The sequence below is a fragment of the Drosophila tropicalis genome, unplaced genomic scaffold (genome assembly GCF_018151085.1).
Source record: "Drosophila tropicalis isolate 14030-0801.00 unplaced genomic scaffold, ASM1815108v1 contig_593, whole genome shotgun sequence".
In the NCBI taxonomy this organism is placed as follows: Eukaryota; Metazoa; Arthropoda; class Insecta; order Diptera; family Drosophilidae; genus Drosophila; species Drosophila tropicalis.
Genome location: NW_027173070.1, coordinates 18958975 through 18979852, shown reverse-complemented (window position 1 = coordinate 18979852; position 20878 = coordinate 18958975). Strand labels below are relative to the sequence as shown.

The window sequence follows — 20878 nt, the reverse complement described above, 5'->3', positions numbered from 1 at the left end:
AGCTCGATTTTCATTTATTTATATCATAAGAGATAATTTATTACAAAAGTGTGTTTTTTTGCTATGGAAATGCTGATTAATATTTTTTACATTGTGCTTAAAACGAAAAACTTAATTTCCTTTATTACTTTTGAATTATTGTTTACATAAAAATGCATCTATCGGTTGATAAAACAAGCTTAACCATTTATTTAAGTAGCTCTACTTATTTATATACATACATAGTTAAGCGGCAAACAAATTTTAGTAAACAATTTAATTACTAACTTTTTGTTCAGTGTCAGCAAAAAGGACAAAAGGTCAATTGTCACTGTGAAACTTTGCTGAAAGGTTTAAAGCTCAAGTATTTTAAGTAGTTAAGGTTAATTTCAAGGAGAGCAGTGAAAAGGAATGCAAGTGGATAAAGTGAAATTCATTTGAACTACCTTTCCCTCTCTCATTACAAAATATGCTTAACCCCCTCTCCTTCCAACACAACTGAAAATTACAAGTACATAAAAGTTTAAAATAGTTTATGGAATACTTTAATATGGATTATCCCACCTTACACTTCTGTCATCTGATACCGTTACGTAATGAATGTTCATATTAAATGTCAAAGTTAAATACATTTCAAAATGAAAGGCTTAAACAATAAATGCAATTTTATATACGTGTTTAACTCAACCCAATTTAGGCTCCCATCATATTTCGAATATAATTATTTTCATTGACCAATTTATCAAACTTATGGTCATCAATTTTAAGGACTTACCACATAAATCCATAAGACCAAATGCCATGTGGTCGAATATAGTTTTTTTGATGGATCTTCACATTGATTGGTTTGAGTTGGAAAATGGAAACTCAAGTTTGAGGAAAATTAAAATCTTGAATAGGAAAACCTCAATAAAAGAACAACAAACCCTTTACTTCGAGTGTGTGTGTGTGTGTGTGTGTGTGTGCTTGAAATGTGAAGTATGTCCTAATACAAACATGTGCATAAGAATATAAGACACACATACAGATGTGCGTTTGCATATGGCTAAGGCCAACACTTGAAAGGACGATGAGCATCTTATGGTTTATAATGGAAAAGCAGGAGAATGGGTAAAGGGTAGGCAAAGCAAATAGCCAGGGAATAAAGTGTGGGCCAAAGGGCATTATTTACTTGGCAGTAAGCAAATATTTGCATTATATCATTTTAGGGCCATGTATCCATTTGGACAATTTGGGCCGTTAATTAATGAAAACACAACATTTTGGGGCACTAATTAAGGGGGCAGTGCAACATTGAGCAAAAGGGGTTGACAATGACTTTGCCGTCATTTGATTTTACACCACACCGAAAAGAAATGTATCAAAAACTTTCTGTTTTACGAACCAAGAACCAAAAAAAAAAAAAAGGTAAAGAAACAAAAAAAGAAGGAAAACTGGCTCTACAAATAGACAGTTCACTTTCAAGTGGGAGACAAATGCCAGGAATAGAAGAAGAAGAACAACAAGAAAAGAGAAAAACGAAAAACGAAAAGACAACGAACAAGGCGAGAAGGACATTTTGGGCCAATTCCAATGGCTGGCAATGAAGTGCACAAAAAGTGCTTCAAGTACGACTACATGAACTGCCATTCGGTTGGCTGCCAAAGTAAACACATTACGAGGCAGAATGACTGAGAATGAATGAAAGATTTAATTCCTGGAAATGTTACAGGGACAACTGAACGGAGGAGCCACCACAAGAATCACTCAGACACACAATCAAATAACATTAGCATTTTCTACGAAAATTTTCATTATGTGAACGCCCACCAAATTTTTGCTACTGTCCCCGCTAAATGCAAAAGGGAAAATTTTGTCATTTGTTTCAGACGTGATTCGATTGCAGAAAAAGGAAATGCCATCGCCTAGCCACCAAATTAGTGCAGGCCACAAGAAGAAGCAGAAAGTTTTCAACCTGAACACATACTTGGTGTATATATTGGACACACACACATACACACACTCACTCACACACTATACATCTGGGTAGAAACTCTTTGGGGAACTTTCATTTTGAGGCCAACAGCCGTCTCTTTGCTTAGTTCTAACTTTAGTTTTCTTTCTAGCTGTCTCTCGCTGTCTTCTTACACTAAGTCCTTTATAATAAATAGTTGAGTCACTTAAGGGGGATTAATGTTGAAATTAGTTTTATGCCAATGAGATTACCGACATGACGTGGCCAAAAAGCAAAAAAAAAAAAAAAAAAACCAAAAATGGAAACAACAAAAACCAACTAAGAAAGAAAGAAGGGGACGGGAACATAAAAACATCAGGCAGTTAGTTCATTACATCAGCTAAAATCAGTTTTGTGGAGTTTCCTCTATTAGAGCGAAAGATAATGTTTGCTGTTTGTTATCTCTGATTAAAGTGCAAATCGTGATAGAAACCAACAAATTATTTCGATAGCAGTCGAAATGTTTCTCGAATTCCATTTTTATTTCCAAATTTTTCCCTAAAAATAAACAAACTAAAAATGAAAGAGAAACTATAGAGCTCAAGAAATAAGTAAACAAACCACAAACATCCAACGAATAGTAGAATATTTAATACACTATCTACTCCGTCTAAAGAATCGGAGATAATTTTAAGTTTTGTTTAAATTTTATGCAATCTTTGACAAAAATTGCGTAAAATGGACTTAAATGCATTATCTATAGTTAGGACTTGATAAGTTATAGAGTTGTGATTAAATGGGATTATTTTTGTTTATAATATTTCACCTTGAAATAACAACAACACTTTTTGTTAGTTATGCTAAGTGATAATATATTTTTTAAAAGAGAAAACTCTCTCAGAATCATATATACAAATTTAATGTCTCTTTCGCACGAATTATTTGCCGGTTGTTTAAATACTCTTCAAAAGTAAAGGTTATTTGACTTTCTGTGTCCACCATGGCGGATACGTCATGATTTTTATGATATACATACATTTAAGCTCAAACTAAATTAAGTATTTCTCTTTACTCTTAAATAGCATTATATGTTAAATTTATGATTACAATTTATTATCAAATAAGTTGCTTTTGGAAATTATGGATGAATATTGATTCAGATGCTTTGTTTTAACAATAAGCAACTCAAACTAAATTCGTTAGGGTATCTGAATTTCGCTATGGCCAAAACTACCCTGTATTTGTTAATCTCCCGCTCACGTTGACGCTCTCGTTCTAACCAGCTCTCTCGTCAGCTGTTTCTTCTATATAAGCAAAGAGAACTTTTTTGTTTGCTTTCAGTGGTAATTCAGCAATTGGCTGACAAACACCGAAAGAACCGAAAGTAAGAGCCATTTCAACATATTGAACCATGGTTCTCGTTGAACTATTCCTTTTGTCAATAGTTTTAGCTTACTTAGTTTACAAATGGTCGGTGGCCCCATTCAATTATTTTGCTAAAAGAAATGTGGCCCATGTGAAACCGAAGCCGCTGCTGGGCAATGTCCCTCTCGCCGTGATGAGAGGGCAGGGCTCCTATCTCAAGCACAGGTAAGAGCAAGTTAAGAGAGAGGTTATTCGAATAAGAGAGCAATTCAGTTCCCTTTCAGCATTGATCTGCATTTGAAGCTGAAGCAACATAAAGTCTATGGCGTCTACAATTTGAGGGAACCCCTGTACTATCTGGCAGATCCCCACTTGATACGCCAAGTGGGCATTAAGAGTTTCGACAACTTTGCCAATCATCGGAAGGGATTGAGTGAGGCAAATGACACTAGTGTCATGTTCAAGAGTTTGCTCTCCCTGCGCGATCGCCGCTGGAAACAAATGAGGAGCACTTTGACGCCAACATTTACCAGTTTAAAAATACGCTTGATGTTCGAATTGATCCATGCATGCAATCTGGAGGCTGTGGAATACATTGGGCGAGAAATCCAGCAGGAGCAGAATAACTCGGAGTTGGAGCTCAAAGAGTTCTTTACACGATACACCAACGATGTGATAGCCACTGCTGCATTTGGTGTCCAGGTCAATTCCTTTAAAGATCCACAAAATGAATTTTACACAATTGGCCAACGAGTGTCTCAATTCAGCTTCTGGGGTGGACTTAAAGTGGCTTTGTATATTCTGCTACCCAAATTAATGAAGGTGAGTTTGTAACTGATTGCTTATGACTTTTCCTAAATAATTGAAGTAATTGAACTCACTATTTTGTAGATTTGTTAAATTTTAAACAATTATTTTGCTTAAGTCCAAATACTCAGTAAATTATTCTATAATTCAATTCTGCACTTAATATAGTAATTGGTTAATCAGAAATTTCTAGGTATATCTAATTACTTTTACTGACTTCATGAAATTAAAATCAAACAAATAATTACTTGCTTAAATAAGTAAAGTATTTACCTATAAAATTAATAATTGAAAAGAACGCAAAGTTTAACTACTTGCCATAAAATAGTTAGTTAACAAATTACTTGAATTAGCAATTACTTAAGAAGAAAATTGACCACAAATTGACATTACTTAATTAGTAGTTGTTTAATTATATAAATAAGACTGCAGTTTCATGGGAAAATTCTCCAACTCTCTGACCACTAATCTATCGTTTTATTTTGTCTTCAGGCTCTTCGTGTTCCCGTTATGGACATGAATAATGTGGAATATTTTAAGAAACTGGTTTTCGGAACAATTAAGTATCGCAAGGAACACACTATTATCCGTCCCGATATGATACAACAATTGCTGGAGGCTCAGCGACAATTTAAACTCGAACAAGAATCGACGAAGGGTCTTCCAGCTTCGGCTGATCGTGCCGAATTCAATGATGAGGATCTTTTGGCTCAGTGTTTGCTCTTTTTCTCAGCTGGGTTCGAGACAGTGGCCACTTGCTTGAGCTTCACCAGCTATGAGCTGCAAATGAATCCGGAAGTACAGCAAAAACTCTATGAAGAGATTTTGGAAGTAGAAGATCGATTGGAGGGAAAACCTTTAGACTATGACACTTTGATGTCGATGAAGTATTTGGATTGCATTATATCTGAATCGCTAAGGAAATGGCCTCCAGCTATAGTTATCGATCGGCTATGTGCCGAAAACTTTGACTTGGTCGACGAGGATGAGAATAAGGTCTTGTTGAAATTACAGAAAGACGATCTAGTTCATATCCCTATCATAGCTCTCCACTATGATCCTGAAAACTTTGACGAACCCAACGAATTTCGTCCCGAACGCTTCGATGAGGAGCATAAGCACGAGATTAAACCATTTAGTTATTTGCCCTTTGGCATTGGTCAAAGGAGTTGCATAGGCAACCGCATGGCCCTAATGGAGGTCAAGTCACTCATTTATCAGTTAATACGTAATTTTAAATTGGAGCCATCGCCCAGATCCACATCAGACATGATGAACAGCATTGCGGGCTTTCGCATGCAGCCGAGGGAATTGTTTTGGTGTAAAATTGTGGCCAGAGAGAGAAAAACTGAAAATTAATCATAAATATTAATAAAGAAACCAAAAACGAAGCAAAAAAGGAAACAAAATGAAACGTTGTTATATGAAATTAAGCAGAGGTTACGGGAAAATGGTGGAATGAGAGGAACAAAAAACCAACAAAATCATGAAATTTATTTGCCTTTTCTCTCTCTCGTTGTTGACAAATTTTTTGGACTCGCGACAATGTTTCACAGAGATACTAGGGCCAGAAACCAGGCGACAAGTCACGTCATAACACTGTCAGGGTCCCTTCAATGGTTTAGTGTGTGTGTTCAGTGTGTGTGTGTGTGTGTGGGATGCGGTTACAATGGCAACAACAGCTACAGTTATGTCAACCTCAAGCTCATACGACACAATATATAAACAACCAGTGAGAGACAGCAGAAGGGCCAACATCAGGCAGCATAAACCAGAGACAGAGCCACCACTAGCACCGGCAACAATGGCATTGGCAACAGCAGCGTCAACCCACTCGCCCACATACTCGCAAGGACATTAAGGATTATTTATTGAGCGTTATTTTTCAGGCGGCATTAAAATTTCTTTTTTTTTTTTTTTTCCTGCTCTGGTATGCACAATATGAATTATATTTCACTTGTATCATAAACTTCTCCCACATCCAACGAAACACAACGACAAATATTTTAAACTCTACTCTAGGGACGGGAGCGGAAAAAACGACCACGACGTTGGGGGATCAGCGAATTAAGCCAGGCAAAACAAAATGATAATTAGAAGTGGGAAAAACATATTTTTTATACTTAAATTATAAATATCAAACAAAAAGCTAATAAAATATGATAATATTTATATTTGAAATTAGCTAAAAGCTTTTGGCCCAGTCAACTTGAGTAGAGGAACGTCGGGGTCACCGTTTCAATTGGCGTATCGAGAACTTGGTTAAATATTGTTTAATAGGCAAACTTTTCTCGATGTTGAAGCAGAAGATGTCAACTTTTATAAAACTCTATGAATAATGTAGGAAAAGTTTTTAAAGCAAGAAATTGGCAATATGGTCACAAAGTTAAAATCGATAGTGTTTTCCAGAAAAGAAAATTCATAAATTTAAGAAGAATAATTAACGAGGAAACTTTAAAATTACAATTTATGGCGGTAGTCAAAAAAAAAAGAGTTAACATAAAAGTTAAAAACTATTGTCAAGTCTCTATAACATCAGTTTATATAAAGAACTATTATTCATAAAATAAATTTGGGCGTACATACAGTAAACTTGACAAAAGTCGTCGGGGTCACCATTATGGGCAAGGTTTTTATATATTATGTTAAAAAATATTAACAATAGTTTATCATTGTATATGCCTAATGGGAAAATGTTCAACTATAATCAGAATCGTTTACTAGTTTGTTGATTCATAGATAAAACCAAATCAAAAACAAATATCCCTAAAACTAACAGATTAAGTAGATAAAACCAATTTGATTATCATATTGTATTTCATAACGTATTTGAGATTCGATTACATAAATGAATAGAATAACCAAAAAAAAAAGCCAATCAATTAACAAAATTTGATGCATTGTCATGTTGGTTTCCGAACAATTAGGCAATAACTTGGATGCACTTTGCTCCTATCTATCAATAGCCATCTAATGACTATTAGGCTCAATGAATGTGGGTGTTGTTGTTCGGCAAAAAAAAAAAAAAATGAGGTGGTGGAAAAGCAATTAAAACTAACCAAATCCCAATAGACCAGGTTCAGAATCCCAGTTAGCAGTTGGCAGTTCGTCCCTCATGCAATTATTCACACAAAGTAACACATGTAATTAGTATTAGTCGTATATTTAACTTTCGGGCCCGGGGCGATGGTTCATAAAACTTTCAACGCAGGTCAAATTAGTGGGCAAGTTGAGTTTTTGTTAGTATTTTTATAGGCAATGGCAAACTAACCAACAACAACAGCAACAACAATAACAAGAACAATAACAATTTTGTTGTCCACGCAAACGAGCCTGGGATTTGGACGTCTCTCTCCTCGGCTCATTCACTCGCATGAAGCCTAAAGCGTTTGTTTGCTTTAAAAAACCAAAAAAAAAAAAAAAAGAAAAAAAGGAATTAAAGCTCTGTCAAGGATAATCTAGGCTAGGTTAAATGCTTTTGCGGTACTTTCTTTTCTCTCATTTTTTATAGTCAAAGTTGAAGCTTTTGCCAAAGGCCGCTTAAAGTTTTTCTTTTTGTTTTTTTTGCGGTATTCTCTCTTTTCGGTCTTCCTTACATTTTTTTGGTTGTTCTTTTTTGTTGTTGTTGTTATTTTTGGCGTTATTTTTACGCATAAACATCATAAACTTGGTGGCGACAACTGTGTTTCTCGTTCACACACAGCTAACAGTAAGAACCAACAACAACAACAACAACAACAGAACCTTATCAATCAATTCAGGACAAACCAGCCAAGCAGTAAGGCAGATATATCTAGGATATATACTCACACACACTCTTCAACACACACACACACACTCAAAGGTCATAAAGAAACTTTGGCGCCGCGACCGCCAGACGCCGCTAGAGGAAAGAACCCAGAGAAAGCATTAAATTTTCTCTCTCTTGTGGCAGACGAAGAAAAGAAAAAAATAGCAGAAAAAGCAGAAAATAAAATAAAAATGTGAAAGTCAGAAATGGGTGTGGGATGGTGAGGAGTCGATTGGGATGGAGTGGAAGTGGATATGGATGTGAATGCTGAACGATGATACAATGATAATGCCAAGAACAATAACAACAAACGGCGGCAGCAGCTCCAAAGGCAAAAGCCTGACAAAACAGAATAGAAAATAGAATGAATGCTCAGCATTAACAATTTGGCACAATGGAATGGAACTGTCGCAGCCCGATAAACACAAAGTGATAACATTTCAAGCTTCTTTTTGTCTCTCTCTCGCTGTCTCTGTCTCTTTCTAAATGTGTATGTGTGAGGCGGTTCACGTGTGGTACATGTGTGTGTGTGACAAGTGTTTGTCATCTTTGTCTGCAGGACAGATTTAGAGCTGACATCGTGAAATGATCAAAGAATGAACACAAAACCCTGAAAAGATGTACAGGTGTCTTAAGTATCTTAATCATCTCACTTTGTCATTTATCTAAAATGAATTTCCTAAAATGATAAATGTACAAATCAACATTATCTCTTAATTAATGTTCCTTTAATCTCTAAAGGTTGAAGGTTATTCTAAGCTAATTTCGTTTTCATTTGGGACTAAAAGACGAAGCATATTCAATTTCCCTTACTCTTAGTGAAAGATATTTTCTTTTAAATGAAAACTTTTCGCTTGTTTTTATATACCAAAAATATTAATAATTCCATATGATTTAACAACAAGTATAAACTATAAATATGACATCAGATCAGGGGTCTAAAGGGGGTTCTAAGAGGTTTGGGACTCATCCATGCATACATACCTCTAATTTGAAATATTTAGTTAAATCAAATAGAACTAATGAGAAATTTCAGTTACTGATACTTTCTTAACTGCAGACTCTGTTGGCCATTCTCAAAACGAACTGGCCATTTACCGCTAAGAAATTTGCTTACGGTCTATTATTTAATTGTTCATATTGTTTTCTGAACATTAATGATAAGATATGTCAGTTAATCGTGCTATCTATAAAGGAAAGTTGTCACATACCAAAGAAATGCTTGAGCCTAAGGCACCCTTTACATACGCAGGTTTAGGGCCGTAAATTGACCATACTTTGCCCTTTAAAGTATGCAATAGACTGAAAATGTGCTTATTAGGTACTTAATGTATAATACATCTCAAAATTGAAAATATTTTGTATGTTTTGTCTATAAACTATGATTGCTTTAAATAATTGTTTTTTCCAAACTCAAATTGTTGGACTGGTTAGACTTTTAGGATCAGATAAACCACCGTCCTCGATTACGCTATACCATTTCCATTCTTGGAAATTGGTTACTTTTCGAAAGAAAAATGAAAAGTTTATTGAGAATTTAAAAATAATCAGGAATTTATCGATTCCCTAGAAGACGAAATTTGTGTGAAGCGTGTGTTTCCTTAAGTGGTTAGTAGCAGTAAATATTAGATATACAGATAAGAGAATAGAATAGTGAACTATATATATGGTGAACAAATGTTCGTCGAACAAACAACTGCCTTGGCTGGTTTCGATTTCAGTTAACCCAAGACTGTACCGAAACGGTGCTTATTGCCTTTTGACTAAAGCAATCGAACTTTCATCAGCATCCCTTTCGTGTTTGCTTAAATGTGTAAGTGTTTGGGTGTATGGGTGTGTGCGTGTGTGTGTGTATGCTATGAAAGCGGTTTGTAAATGGTAATACCAATTTAAACAAATTGATTAGCGTGACATCATCTCGTCCGTTGCCTTACACGTACAACCTAGCCATCCCGCCCTACTCATATCCTTGGCAACATCTACTTCGGTGGCTGTCGCTACTTCGACTTATTCTATGTGTTAGATAAATATAGAATTTTCGCCCCCACCCACAGCCAACGTCCCTGTTTGGCTGTTAACATCTCTTGAATTTGTTGTAAGCAAGTTGTATGTCCCGTCCGTCCCTCCACCCAACATCCTTCCCATGCGCCTTTCATTCTTCACCAACATAAGGAGAGAACAAGCAAAGAAAAAAGCATAAGCATAATTTGAAGAGTGCTTCAAGCAAAAGTTTCTTATGTCGTTGGCAAGTTTTACTGTCGTTTTCTTTTTTCTTCTTTACTTTCCGGGTTTTTTCAAGTGCTTTTCATGAGAGGGGAGAAAAACCGAAAAATAAACATAATTTTATTTTAGAGGGTTTCCCCCTTGGCTCTGTATATTTTTGTATTATTCATTTAATGTTGCATTATTCTGTTTGGCCTTCTGTGTGTATCTGTGTGTGTGCGTGCAGCAGCTGCTCCTGCCATATAGCCCGAGCCACTTCCTCTTCATCTCGTCTCTTTTCCCGCAGAAATTTCGTTTTGTGGTTCCACTTGAAATTATTGTCTAACGCATACGTTAAGCTTGGCCAAGCACAAATATATGAAAAGTTTTTTTTTTCTATGGTTTTTTGCCTGTCCTGTCATTGTCATAAATCCCTTTTTTTCAACTTGTGTGACATTTTTCGGTTGCAGCATGTTGTGGCAGATGCAACATTCTATGCATAAGTGTGTGTGTGTGTGCCGGTGTGTGCTACAAAGGTATTTGGAAAACTTTTCATATTTTTGCTGCTGCTGGCAGCTGTTGCCACCTGCATCATCTGCATCCTGCCTTCAGCCCAACCATCATACCGATACCACGCCCATGGCCATGGTAGCCCCTATTTACGCCCACATACTATATATGTACATGCGATTTCCTACGTCTCCCCCTTTTGCCTACTCTTTCCGTTTTGTGGCCAATTGCAATTGCCTCTGAATGGATGTGGAGGAAATTGAAAAGGCCGCAGGCAGCGCCTCAAAGTATGCCACGAAAAAAATGTGCTGTTTGGTGGAAAATTTTCTCCTTTTTTGTTTGCCATACAAAAGTGTGACAATTTAAAAGGTTGAAGATTAGAAAATTGAATATGGATCGAAAATTTAGCAACCTTTCAATGGGACTCAATAAAATTCTTAGTTACCCACATAGTTACTAGCTAAATCGTTGTTAGTCTATGAACTACAAAATGGAATAGTTTGCTTATAGTTGAAGTAGTGGAACATTCTATAAACTACTTCAATTCTATGCAAACAATTGCTGAAGTAGCAGAGTGAAATAGTTGAAAATGTTACGTATACGCCGTGTGGTGTTCATTGCTAGGTCTCTATATATTTTATTAAATTTTGTCGCGGAAATTTCTAATGAATTTCCCGTTCCAAAATGTTAACGGGAACAAACTGTCAGATTCTACCTGTTTATAGTTTTTATATACACACATAGAAATAAAAGTTTATAGTTCGTATAAAAAGTATTGAATCAGCAAGTTTTTCCCCTTTTAGACACTTTTTCCTGCTGTTGTTATTTTTTTTTTTTTGTTTTGTTTTGTTGGCACTTAGTCATTATATTCAGAACAACAGCTGACGTTGGTTTTCATTTCATTCTTGTTCTTCATGCTTTCACTCACCGCTGGTGGCATTTAATGAGCAGTTGAGACAGGTGAAAGAATGCCAAGCAAAAGCTGGAACAGGTGGAGGCGGAATGAAGATGAAGGAGATTTTACTTACTTTTTAGCAAATCCGCCAGCGTCGTGAAGTCGTTTATTTCAACTGCGTTTTTAGATGTAAGTAAATGAAGTTAAATGGTGGAGACGGCTCTTCCTCTGTCTCTACCTCGAACTCAGCACGGCCTCTTTGTCTGGGTCTTGGGCTTGTCGTGTGCCTGGCACTTTTGAGTAGTTGTTGTTGTTGTTGATGTTGTTGTCGTTGTCGCTTTTGCTGTTACTGTTCTCGTTATTGTTGTTGCAGTTGTTGGTACTCTTTCTGCCTGGGCACAAAAGTATGCAGCAAGGCACGCATAAAAAATTAAAAAAACGCAAGTAAGAAAAAAGGCAAATGCCATCAGTAAAAGGACGATGAGAGGGCCAACAGAGGCGAAGATGGAGATGGAGCAGCAGCAGAAAGACATCAACATGGAAAAGGTTTGCAAATGGGAGCAAAACGTGAAGTGATATAGAGAGAAAGAGAGAAACTGTGTGTGTGTGTGTGTGTGTGTGTGTGTGTGTTAGTGGATGCTGAAGTAAGCAAGTCCTTTTTATGTTTTCCTCTTGTCAAAGACTTGGGCTCAAGATTTCCTTTAACTTGGCCAAAAAAGGTGTTTTTTGTTAAATCTTCAAGCATTTCGCAAAGAGTAGGCTAAGAAACTTGCCCAAAAATCTCGTCTCTTAGCTAAAGATTTTGGACTGAAACTTAAACAAAAAAAGTAACAAAAAAGAAAACTCACAAATTCAAAAAAAAGGAAAGAAATTAATGGAATTAAATTTATATAAGAAAAGTAATTAACGAAATTTAATATAGAAAAGAAAAAAAAACGTTTATTTAATGTAAAACTTGACAAAATTATGGAAATATTGTTAAGGAAACTCTTCAGTGATTTGTTTTTGTTCATTTAATTCAACAACAAGCGATTGCGACAGAACTAGGTAATCCTAAGCTTAATTTTTGTATTTGTAGAAAAGGATAAGAAGTTGTATAAGATCAGGAAATTGATTGGCCGTTTTTTTAATACCCATTACAAGAAAGGAATTGCAAAGAGCGAATCGAGGAGTAACTTTTTCAAATCTCTGAAAGATTGCCATAATTTTGAAAATATATTTCAATATTTTCTATATAGCTTTAAAAAACCAATAGCAACTAAGAATAATAAAAGTAATTCTAACAGAATCTTTCTAGATAAACGAGTGAAAGTAGCAAACTTGACAAATTGATTCAAAAGAATGGGAAATTCAAACATCGAGTGTATTTGGTGTATTCAAACACTATTAATGTGTTTGCTGATCTTTGAGATTTGTTAGACAATTGTTTATTTCCATAAAACTAAGATTATCTTGTAGCCATTGAAAACGCTTTTCTGTTATGCCTTTTCTCTGTTTCTTTTGCTTTAGTTTTTAAATATTTTCAAATAATTTCCACTTGTATTTATTATTGACATATTCATATGTATGTATGTACATATATTTCATAAGCTGTTATATACTCATGATGGGGTTCTTTAGTTTCAATTCATTCTTTTGTTGAAACTACTGTATGAAACACTCTCTGGCTCACTTCTTTGGACGCCTTTAATGAGGAGTTTGGGACAAAATTGTTGAAAACTTGGAAATGCACCTTAACTATAAACCTAATACACATAAATATCTTAACCATATAATTAATTTCAAGCAAGTCTATCCAGTTTAAACTATTTGATAAATGGACGAAATTTGCTTCCAAAACTATGCCAAAGGTAATTGAAGAATTCATTTCTTTTGAACTATTAAAAACTTTTGGAATGTCGGTGGTTAGACAAAGTGGTTTTTGGAGAGTTGTTCAGCCACAGAAGGATATTTAAAATGTTTTTTTTTTAGTTTTCATATAATGAATTCTTCGACTGTCTATTGCATACTTAGGGGAGGCAAATTTCTTTAACTTTAACTACCTATTTTTGCCACAAAAACAAGCTACAAATAATTGGATAGGGCCACAAAATAAACATTCCAAGCAAAATGGTATGAAAACTGTTAAATTTTGTCTCAAATTGAATTTAAGACTATTCTCAGAATTTCATGCGGTTATTCTCTCATTTACCTTCTTATCTGACTAATAATTCCCAACTGGTTTGCGTCATTTTCATATTAGAATGGTATGCCCTGCTCATTTGTTGTTGCTAATGTGGTCCTGCAGGTGTGATAATGCCTACGTCTAATGACTTTTCACAGAGCGCCAGCTGAGTGTGAGCATGTCGTTTTTCTTGTAGTCTATTTAAATGCTTTTCTTTTTGCTATTTTCTTTTTGCCGTATTTGTGCTTTTTGTTAAACAAAACAACAGCTGTGGCTGCTGCTGCTAGATGCTGCTGCTAGCTGCCTGCAATTAGACTAACTAATATGGAATGAAATTTGAATTTGACACGCCCCAGAGATTTGAGTTAAACATAAACAAGATAGTCACACAGAAGGCACTTAATAGTTTGCTTGGCGTAAACATGATACAACCTAAAAGGAGGATTGAGGGGCAGAGAATATCAAGGAAAATGTGTGGCCACATTGTCTCCACTGGGTGTCTCTTTTCCTTTTTTTTTTGTTTTTTTTTTTTTTTTTTGCCACTTTTGTGTGAGCGAACGAACGAGGAGAGCGACAACATCAAAGGCATGAAAAAGAAGGAGGCACAACAGAGATTTTGCTTTGACTGAATATTTAATAAATGCAAAAAGGTATGCCAAAAAAGGGGAGCAGCACCAACAACAAGAAAAACAACAAGAACAACAATGCCTAAGCATTTCTTCTTACATATTTGCCGCCGATAAGGACGTAAGTGAGTCAGAGGGCGACGTGTGTGGGAGAAATGCGCGTTTTTCTTTTTTTTTTTTTTGATATTTTATTCATGGAGTTAAGTCCATGCCGCCATGGATGATGCTCCCGTCAATCGGCATTACAATCGAAGGCATTCTAACTTATTGATGAGCCCAAAGCGGCTTAACACAACATACACAAAACACTATCAGTTTGCCCATACATAAGGGGTATCAGTAGTCATCTTTCTGTTTGTTCAATTGTGCCTAATTATTTACATCGAAACTTTACGCGCTTTCACAACAGATTTTACGTTGTTTACGTATACGTAATATTTTCTGGGTTTTTTTTTTTTTTTTGTTGTCTAATATTTGTTATTTTTGTATGAATATGTTTTGTTATTTTTGTTATTCTATTTCTTTTGAAGCGCATTCAATGTGCTTTGCCTTTGGCTGGCTTCGTTCGACTGAGGCAAATGCCTTTTTGGATGCTGGCCTGGTCTGGCTTGGTTGTCGGCTCTGGGCGCCTTTCGGAGTCTTTCCGTGGATTCGTTTTCGGTGCATGCAACTCGTGGCACACTGGGGCACTGGCACACGCCACAAATGCGCAAGCGTTGTGAGAATTCACTTCACTGGCGTCTTATATGAAATTCTTTTCAGAATTTACTTTAGCATAAAAACGCTTGTTTATGGAAATCAAAGTATTGTCCTTCTTGCTTTTTTACTTTTAAAGTACTCCATGCATTAAGTTTTTATCTAAATATTGCTTTCAGTCGATCTATTCGAAAGCGGAACCACATGTGAGCGGATTTATGGACTGAAAATGTTATAATTTGAACATATTTGTGCAACTTGTCTAACCATATAATGCTTGAATGGTTTGTTTAACAGGTTAATGTACTGATCAATTTACAGCTTTCTACTGCATTAAGCTTATTGTTCAATTTTCGATTATACTTAAATATAAATAACTCAATATGGTTTTGAGTTGTGTCTTTAAAATACTTAAGACATTAACTTGTTAACTTACAACTGGCTTTAATCCCATATGAGAATATCTATGTATCCTGTAAGGGATTTTTAAAACTTTAAATGATTTTAATAAATATTGACTTCAAATTATAACAAAAGCTTTATTTAAACAAAACATAGAACGAAAGGTTAGTAAAATTACAAACTTTTTACAAGGACTAATAATATACAAGGACTTATACATATCTAAGAAGTTGGTCTAGTTTTAAAAGTTTAATTATATTTAAGATTTTTCTATCCTAATCTTATGTTCTTGATCAGAGTGAGCAGCTTAACATTTAAGCTTTTAAATGCGATCAAGTGTTACCATAAGTCGAATCGGACTACTATAGCCGTCTGAGAAACCATCTATTGAAGGGCCTACTTTATTGATAAGTATCTTATAAGGGGAACTTCAGGTATGCAAATCACGGATTTGAATGAATTTTGGATATGTTGTAGAATACCCCGTCATTTGAAGCTGTGTGCAATATTTCGGCGCACTATTCTATATTTTCCTAATAAATCGCGTTTAAAGTTGTAGCTTCTGTGACTTATAGGTAAAACTCCGAGTGTACTTCAAGCAGCTCGGCGGGTATTCTACAACATATCCAAAACTTATCCAAATCGATGATACGCAAACCTAAAGTTCTCTTTAATAGTAAAAATATATCTTTATTTTAATATATTATAATTAAACTGTATTAAAATTTGGAAAGCGAAATCGTTGTTATGATCCTCAGCCAAAGTTAGCTTCTTCTCGCTTAATTAAGGATTCACCTACAAAAACTTTTGTTTCCTGTCTTAGCTTATTTGTTTTTTAATATAATAAGAAAAAATTTATTATTGTTTTATGGTCTAAATTTGTAATACTTTGTTATACTTTTTCTGTGATATTTAAATAGCAAAAAACAAATATTAAAATCTCTTTTGTAAAGAACTGCTCTGTGTTCTCTTGTATCTACAAAATTTTCCAATCAAATAAAATTTAAACATTTGCATATTTTCAACGTTTCCAAATATTGAAAATTTCCAAGAAGCATTTAAATTTTAAAATAAAACTCAATTGCTGTAATTGCAAAACATTTAAACACGTTAACGCATTTCTGAGAATGTTAGCAATTACTTTTTATTCCACTTTGTTGTCAAGAAAAAAAGACTTCGAATCGAGTAATGTGGCATTGCGTCTAAAGTAACAGAGGGACTCGATTTTGTGGGAATAGAAGAACAGGCTTTATTCACTGGATCATCTAGAGGAAATCATATTTTGATATCAAAATTTGGGTTATTTTTCCTCATACTCTTTCCCGACAATCCATTGAGAATCACTTGAAACTTACACTGCCGCTCAACTGAATAGGTTCAAGATCTCAGAGGTAGGAATTTGTCCATAATTCCTAAACCAGTATTCCGATTTACATAATTTGTGTCTTTCTTTAATTCTTAAATCATATTAGAATAAAACGCTGAAGTACCATTTTCAAAAACATTTGACTTATTTTTTATTTTTTTTATCTTCTGAGAGAGTATCAGAATTAGTGATTTTTTTCCGTTTAACTGAATAGGTTCAATCATTAAAAATAAAAATTTTGTAACAAACTTAAGATTATTTTCATATTTTTGTCTCCGGAATCCTCCGTTTTTAAAAATAACTTCAAATGCACGATCGGGGAGTGAGATGTACAAATTTTGAAGTATTTACAGGGAAATGGTTGTCCAGGCCGTTCTTGGAATCAAATTGCCTGCCTCCTTCATATACTTTGCACGATAACATTCCACATACGTTTTTCATTATATTTAAGTCAGGTCAATACGTAGGTACTTTAAGTCAACAAATAAAAAAATTAAAGTCGTTTTTTGGCAATTGAAAAATGTGACAAATAAATGACACAAAGAAATGTGCATTCATTATACTTGAGTAAATTTAGAATCCTTTTGTTCAAATATAATAATTATAATTTTATAACAATTTGTAGATTCTTATCAATATTTATTTTAGATTAAGATGTGCTGTTCTTTTGTAGTAAAACATTATTTAACCATTATTCACACAAAAACCGTATAACTTATTAATATAGAAGAAATATTTGTAAGAAGCTACAAATTGTTATTAAATTCTAATTATCTGTAAACTAAATAATTCTAAATATATTTTAAAATATATAAACGAAATATGCACATAAAATATTTATTTTTTTCTTTACATTTTTCTTAAAATAATCTAAAATAATACAATTAATTTTAATTTGTTAAAGTTTTCGAATATTTTAAGAGTTTGAGTATCTAATTCAAATATTTTATCAATTAAACAATTTATTCGAATATTTCACATTGTGCACAGTATACATCAAGAAGGTTACCAAGGAGTATCTAAAGGATATAATCGAAAATACTTTATGTACTTTCAAAAATAGATTTAGCTTGACTTGGTTTGCATTCAATATCTTTTATTCGAAACATTAATTGAATTAGTTTTTAAAGCAAATTAGTTAGAAAATTCAGTTAAAACTCCTCAGACTCCACTCGATTCCTCTTAAACTGTGGCCCACTGTTGTAATTGATTGGAGGTCTAGACAAAATTTCGGAGTAAAAATAAACAACCAGGGCTTCTCAAAAAGGCATAGACACTTACACACACACACACAAACACATACATAAAGTTGGTCTTGCACCCTTAAAAGAATCGTAAAACTTGTAAAAAGAAATGTTAGGATTAATTTGAACTGGTTTCTATTTTAAGAGCCTCCCATCAAAACATTCTGACACTAAAATCAGAATGCCTTACGGATATAAGTGAAATTAATTTGTTAAATTCGCATACGAATGGATTCGAAATTGCCTCATAAATAAATCCATCAATAAGTGAGGCAGAAATAAAAACCAAACACCACAAAAAAAAAAAAAAAAAAACACTCATATGTATATTTTTCCGTATGAACATATGCTTTTTGCTTTCGCGTTGAAGTGTCAATAATTGGCATTCGAGCCTGAACTCGAATCGAGTTGGAGATTAATAACACAGGCCGACATTTTTGAGGTCATGAAAAAGTGTTTGAAGTTCAATAGGTCTCCTATAGTAATTGGGGGCTGCTAATCACGGCCCTGTACTTAGTTTTTCTCCATCACGTCAGGATTTCGAAAAAAATGCGTTCAAATTATTCAAAATGACCTAATTTGCAATATATTTTTCCATGATATAAGCATAATACTGTACTAAAAACATTATTATTTTATCCTATTAATATATTAGGCTTGATTAAAAAGGAATTTACAAAATATCAAAGAGTTATTTCTTTGTTATAATGGATAATATCTTACACTCCGGATATAGTTCTATAATGAGTAAAATTGCAACCAAAAAGTATGCTATAGGGATTTCAAACATTGTCTGCTTTTAAATTTTAAAGAATTGTGGGAATTTGCTGCGTCTTATAAATTGTATATTAGTTATATGTGCAAACAAGAACTAATTTTCTTACACAAAATATTCTAAAATCCGTAAAAAAAGTTGAAAATTTTTGTTTCAAACTTTCTATAGTATACTTTTGGGTGCCTATTTTTCAACCCCAGATCTCCAGATTTCACAAAATCTAGACGTGATGGACAAAAACCAAGTATGCAGTTAGAATCAGCGTACCCGAATTAGTTAAGAACACCTCTCAAGTTAACGTCAGCAAAAATCATGTCGGCCTGTGTAATTTGTTGTCACACATGAAAAGAAAATTTATTTATGCGCCGCATTCCGCTGGCTGAAGTGAGAGAGTTTGTTTTTGGGTGTATGAGGATTCGGTAGGGGGCTCTGGTCCATGGGTGTTGCTCGTAAATCTTTTTGTGGCCAGCATATTGGAGAGGTCACAAATGGGCCAGGATGATGGCGAACTGGTTTTGGGGGTGTGGGGCTCAATTGCAGTTGCTGTCGTCGTGCTGCATGTGCGACATGGCCAACAGTTGAGTATTTATGGCCACACACAAGAAATAATATGAATTACGAACTTTATTATTATTAATATTGCGTTTTATTCAGTTACAATTGACTGCCATCAATTTAATGTCACTTGAAGCAAGCTTTACAATTAAATTCAATTTCGAAGATGCTTCAACATTTAGTGTCTTTGTTTTCATCACCTGTTCTAGATTGCGCATTGTACCATGTTCTAATATTTTCAAGTAAGGACGATTTCTGGGTTACAGCTGAACTCGCAAGAGGATTACATGGGCTTGGCTTGGATAGCGCTTTGGGTAAGCCCATAAATTTTTCAGATGGACAAATTATATAGTCGTATTTCTCTCCCACATTGCATAAAAACGGATATTGTGTACTCATGCCCGTGAGACAGGATTTACCACCAACAGCCGACGAAGCATAGATGGGATAACAATCATCGACACCCACATTGTACACACATGTCAAGCTCTGGACATGCCATACATCAACCAAGGGATATTGCGCTATGGCACAGCCAACACGATCGGCACGATCTCTAGCCATTTGAAGGAAGTGCTTGATCTCACCAAAATGCTCGATATGCAAGGGAATCTTGCCCGTCAAAATGCTACCCATATCGGCTTTCATATACTCTTGGAACCACATGTTAATCTGACTGCTAACGATTGCAGTTACATTCTGCTCGTCTCGAAACATATTGTAAGCCAAGTTTTGTCCCACGTGTGGATAACGCACAGTTCCAATGCATTTGCTGCGTTCCATAGAACATCGCTTCACATTCAATTCGGCCAAGAAGGCCAATTCGGAACTCCAACGCATTGTGGCCATTCGTTTGGCTGGCGTAAAGTGACGTAAGCCCATGGCCAATTGACTACGCATATTATTGTGTTTGGTTAGAATCAGATGTTTTAGTTTGGTGTTTATACGATGTATCACCGCTTTTGGATCGCAACCTTCGTCGAATTCCTTGACACAAAGAACACTAGAAATAATTTCATGGTTTCTTTTTAAATCGTTTACCAATACTTACCCCCGAATGACCACAAGCGAGGTGTTTGGTTTTCGGCTTAGTACAGAGATCCGGATGACAATAGTCCAGTTCATGTGGCGGCTTCTTTTCATCCGCCCTGATTTCAATAATTGATGCAAGAGCAAAAATAAAGATTACCGATTTTCTCATATTGCATATATCAACTGACTTTAAGCACTTTAAGTCGTCTCGCACTTGTTGAGCTTAACAAATTGCCTAATTCTCATATCAAATTCGAAATTAGCAAATATTTTACGACTTGCAATGCATATGTATATGTATAATACATACAGTGGGGCTCACAGGTTGACTTTTTTTTGGCATAAACTCCAATGTGAATGATAAAGGTGGGCATAGTGAAATTAAAATTTATATATATATATATTATTTTTTGAAATTTTTATTCCAATTCATCACGGTTTTTATAACGAATTGCACAAAAATATTTATATACTACATTTTTGCATAGTTTTAGGCTTAATTTTTTCCTAGTCTGATATACAAAATCAAAAAATATA

At 34.7% G+C, this 20878-nt stretch overlaps 3 protein-coding genes across 7 annotated transcripts in view; 1 reads left to right on the top strand and 2 right to left on the bottom strand.

Annotated features, from left to right (window-relative positions):
- LOC137576682 (AF4/FMR2 family member lilli) overlaps positions 1-14825 on the bottom strand; it is a 37843-nt gene extending 23018 nt beyond the window's left edge. For 2 of the 5 annotated variants that reach the window (XM_068289924.1, XM_068289928.1), the window contains exons 1-2: positions 14372-14825; positions 11615-11873 (exon numbers count right to left, since the gene is read on the bottom strand). The gene's annotated coding sequence lies outside the window, so the exon portion shown is untranslated. The remainder of the gene's footprint in view (positions 1-11614; positions 11874-14371) is intronic. The other 3 variants (XM_068289925.1, XM_068289926.1, XM_068289927.1) reach the window with 3 other exon arrangements.
- On the top strand, positions 3297-5470 carry Cyp9c1 (Cytochrome P450 9c1). Its single transcript, XM_068289810.1, has 3 exons — positions 3297-3502; positions 3562-4099; positions 4577-5470. The coding sequence occupies exons 1-3, from the start codon at positions 3324-3326 to the stop codon at positions 5441-5443; spliced, it is 1584 nt and encodes a 527-aa protein (XP_068145911.1). The 5' UTR covers positions 3297-3323; the 3' UTR covers positions 5444-5470.
- A 4558-nt stretch (positions 14826-19383) lies between the features above and the next one.
- LOC137577475 (antigen 5 like allergen Cul n 1) lies at positions 19384-20510 on the bottom strand. Its single transcript, XM_068290956.1, has 2 exons — positions 20361-20510; positions 19384-20296 (listed from the first exon to the last, which is right to left on the bottom strand). The coding sequence occupies exons 1-2, from the start codon at positions 20508-20510 to the stop codon at positions 19481-19483; spliced, it is 966 nt and encodes a 321-aa protein (XP_068147057.1). The 3' UTR covers positions 19384-19480.
- Positions 20511-20878: the final 368 nt, after the last annotated feature.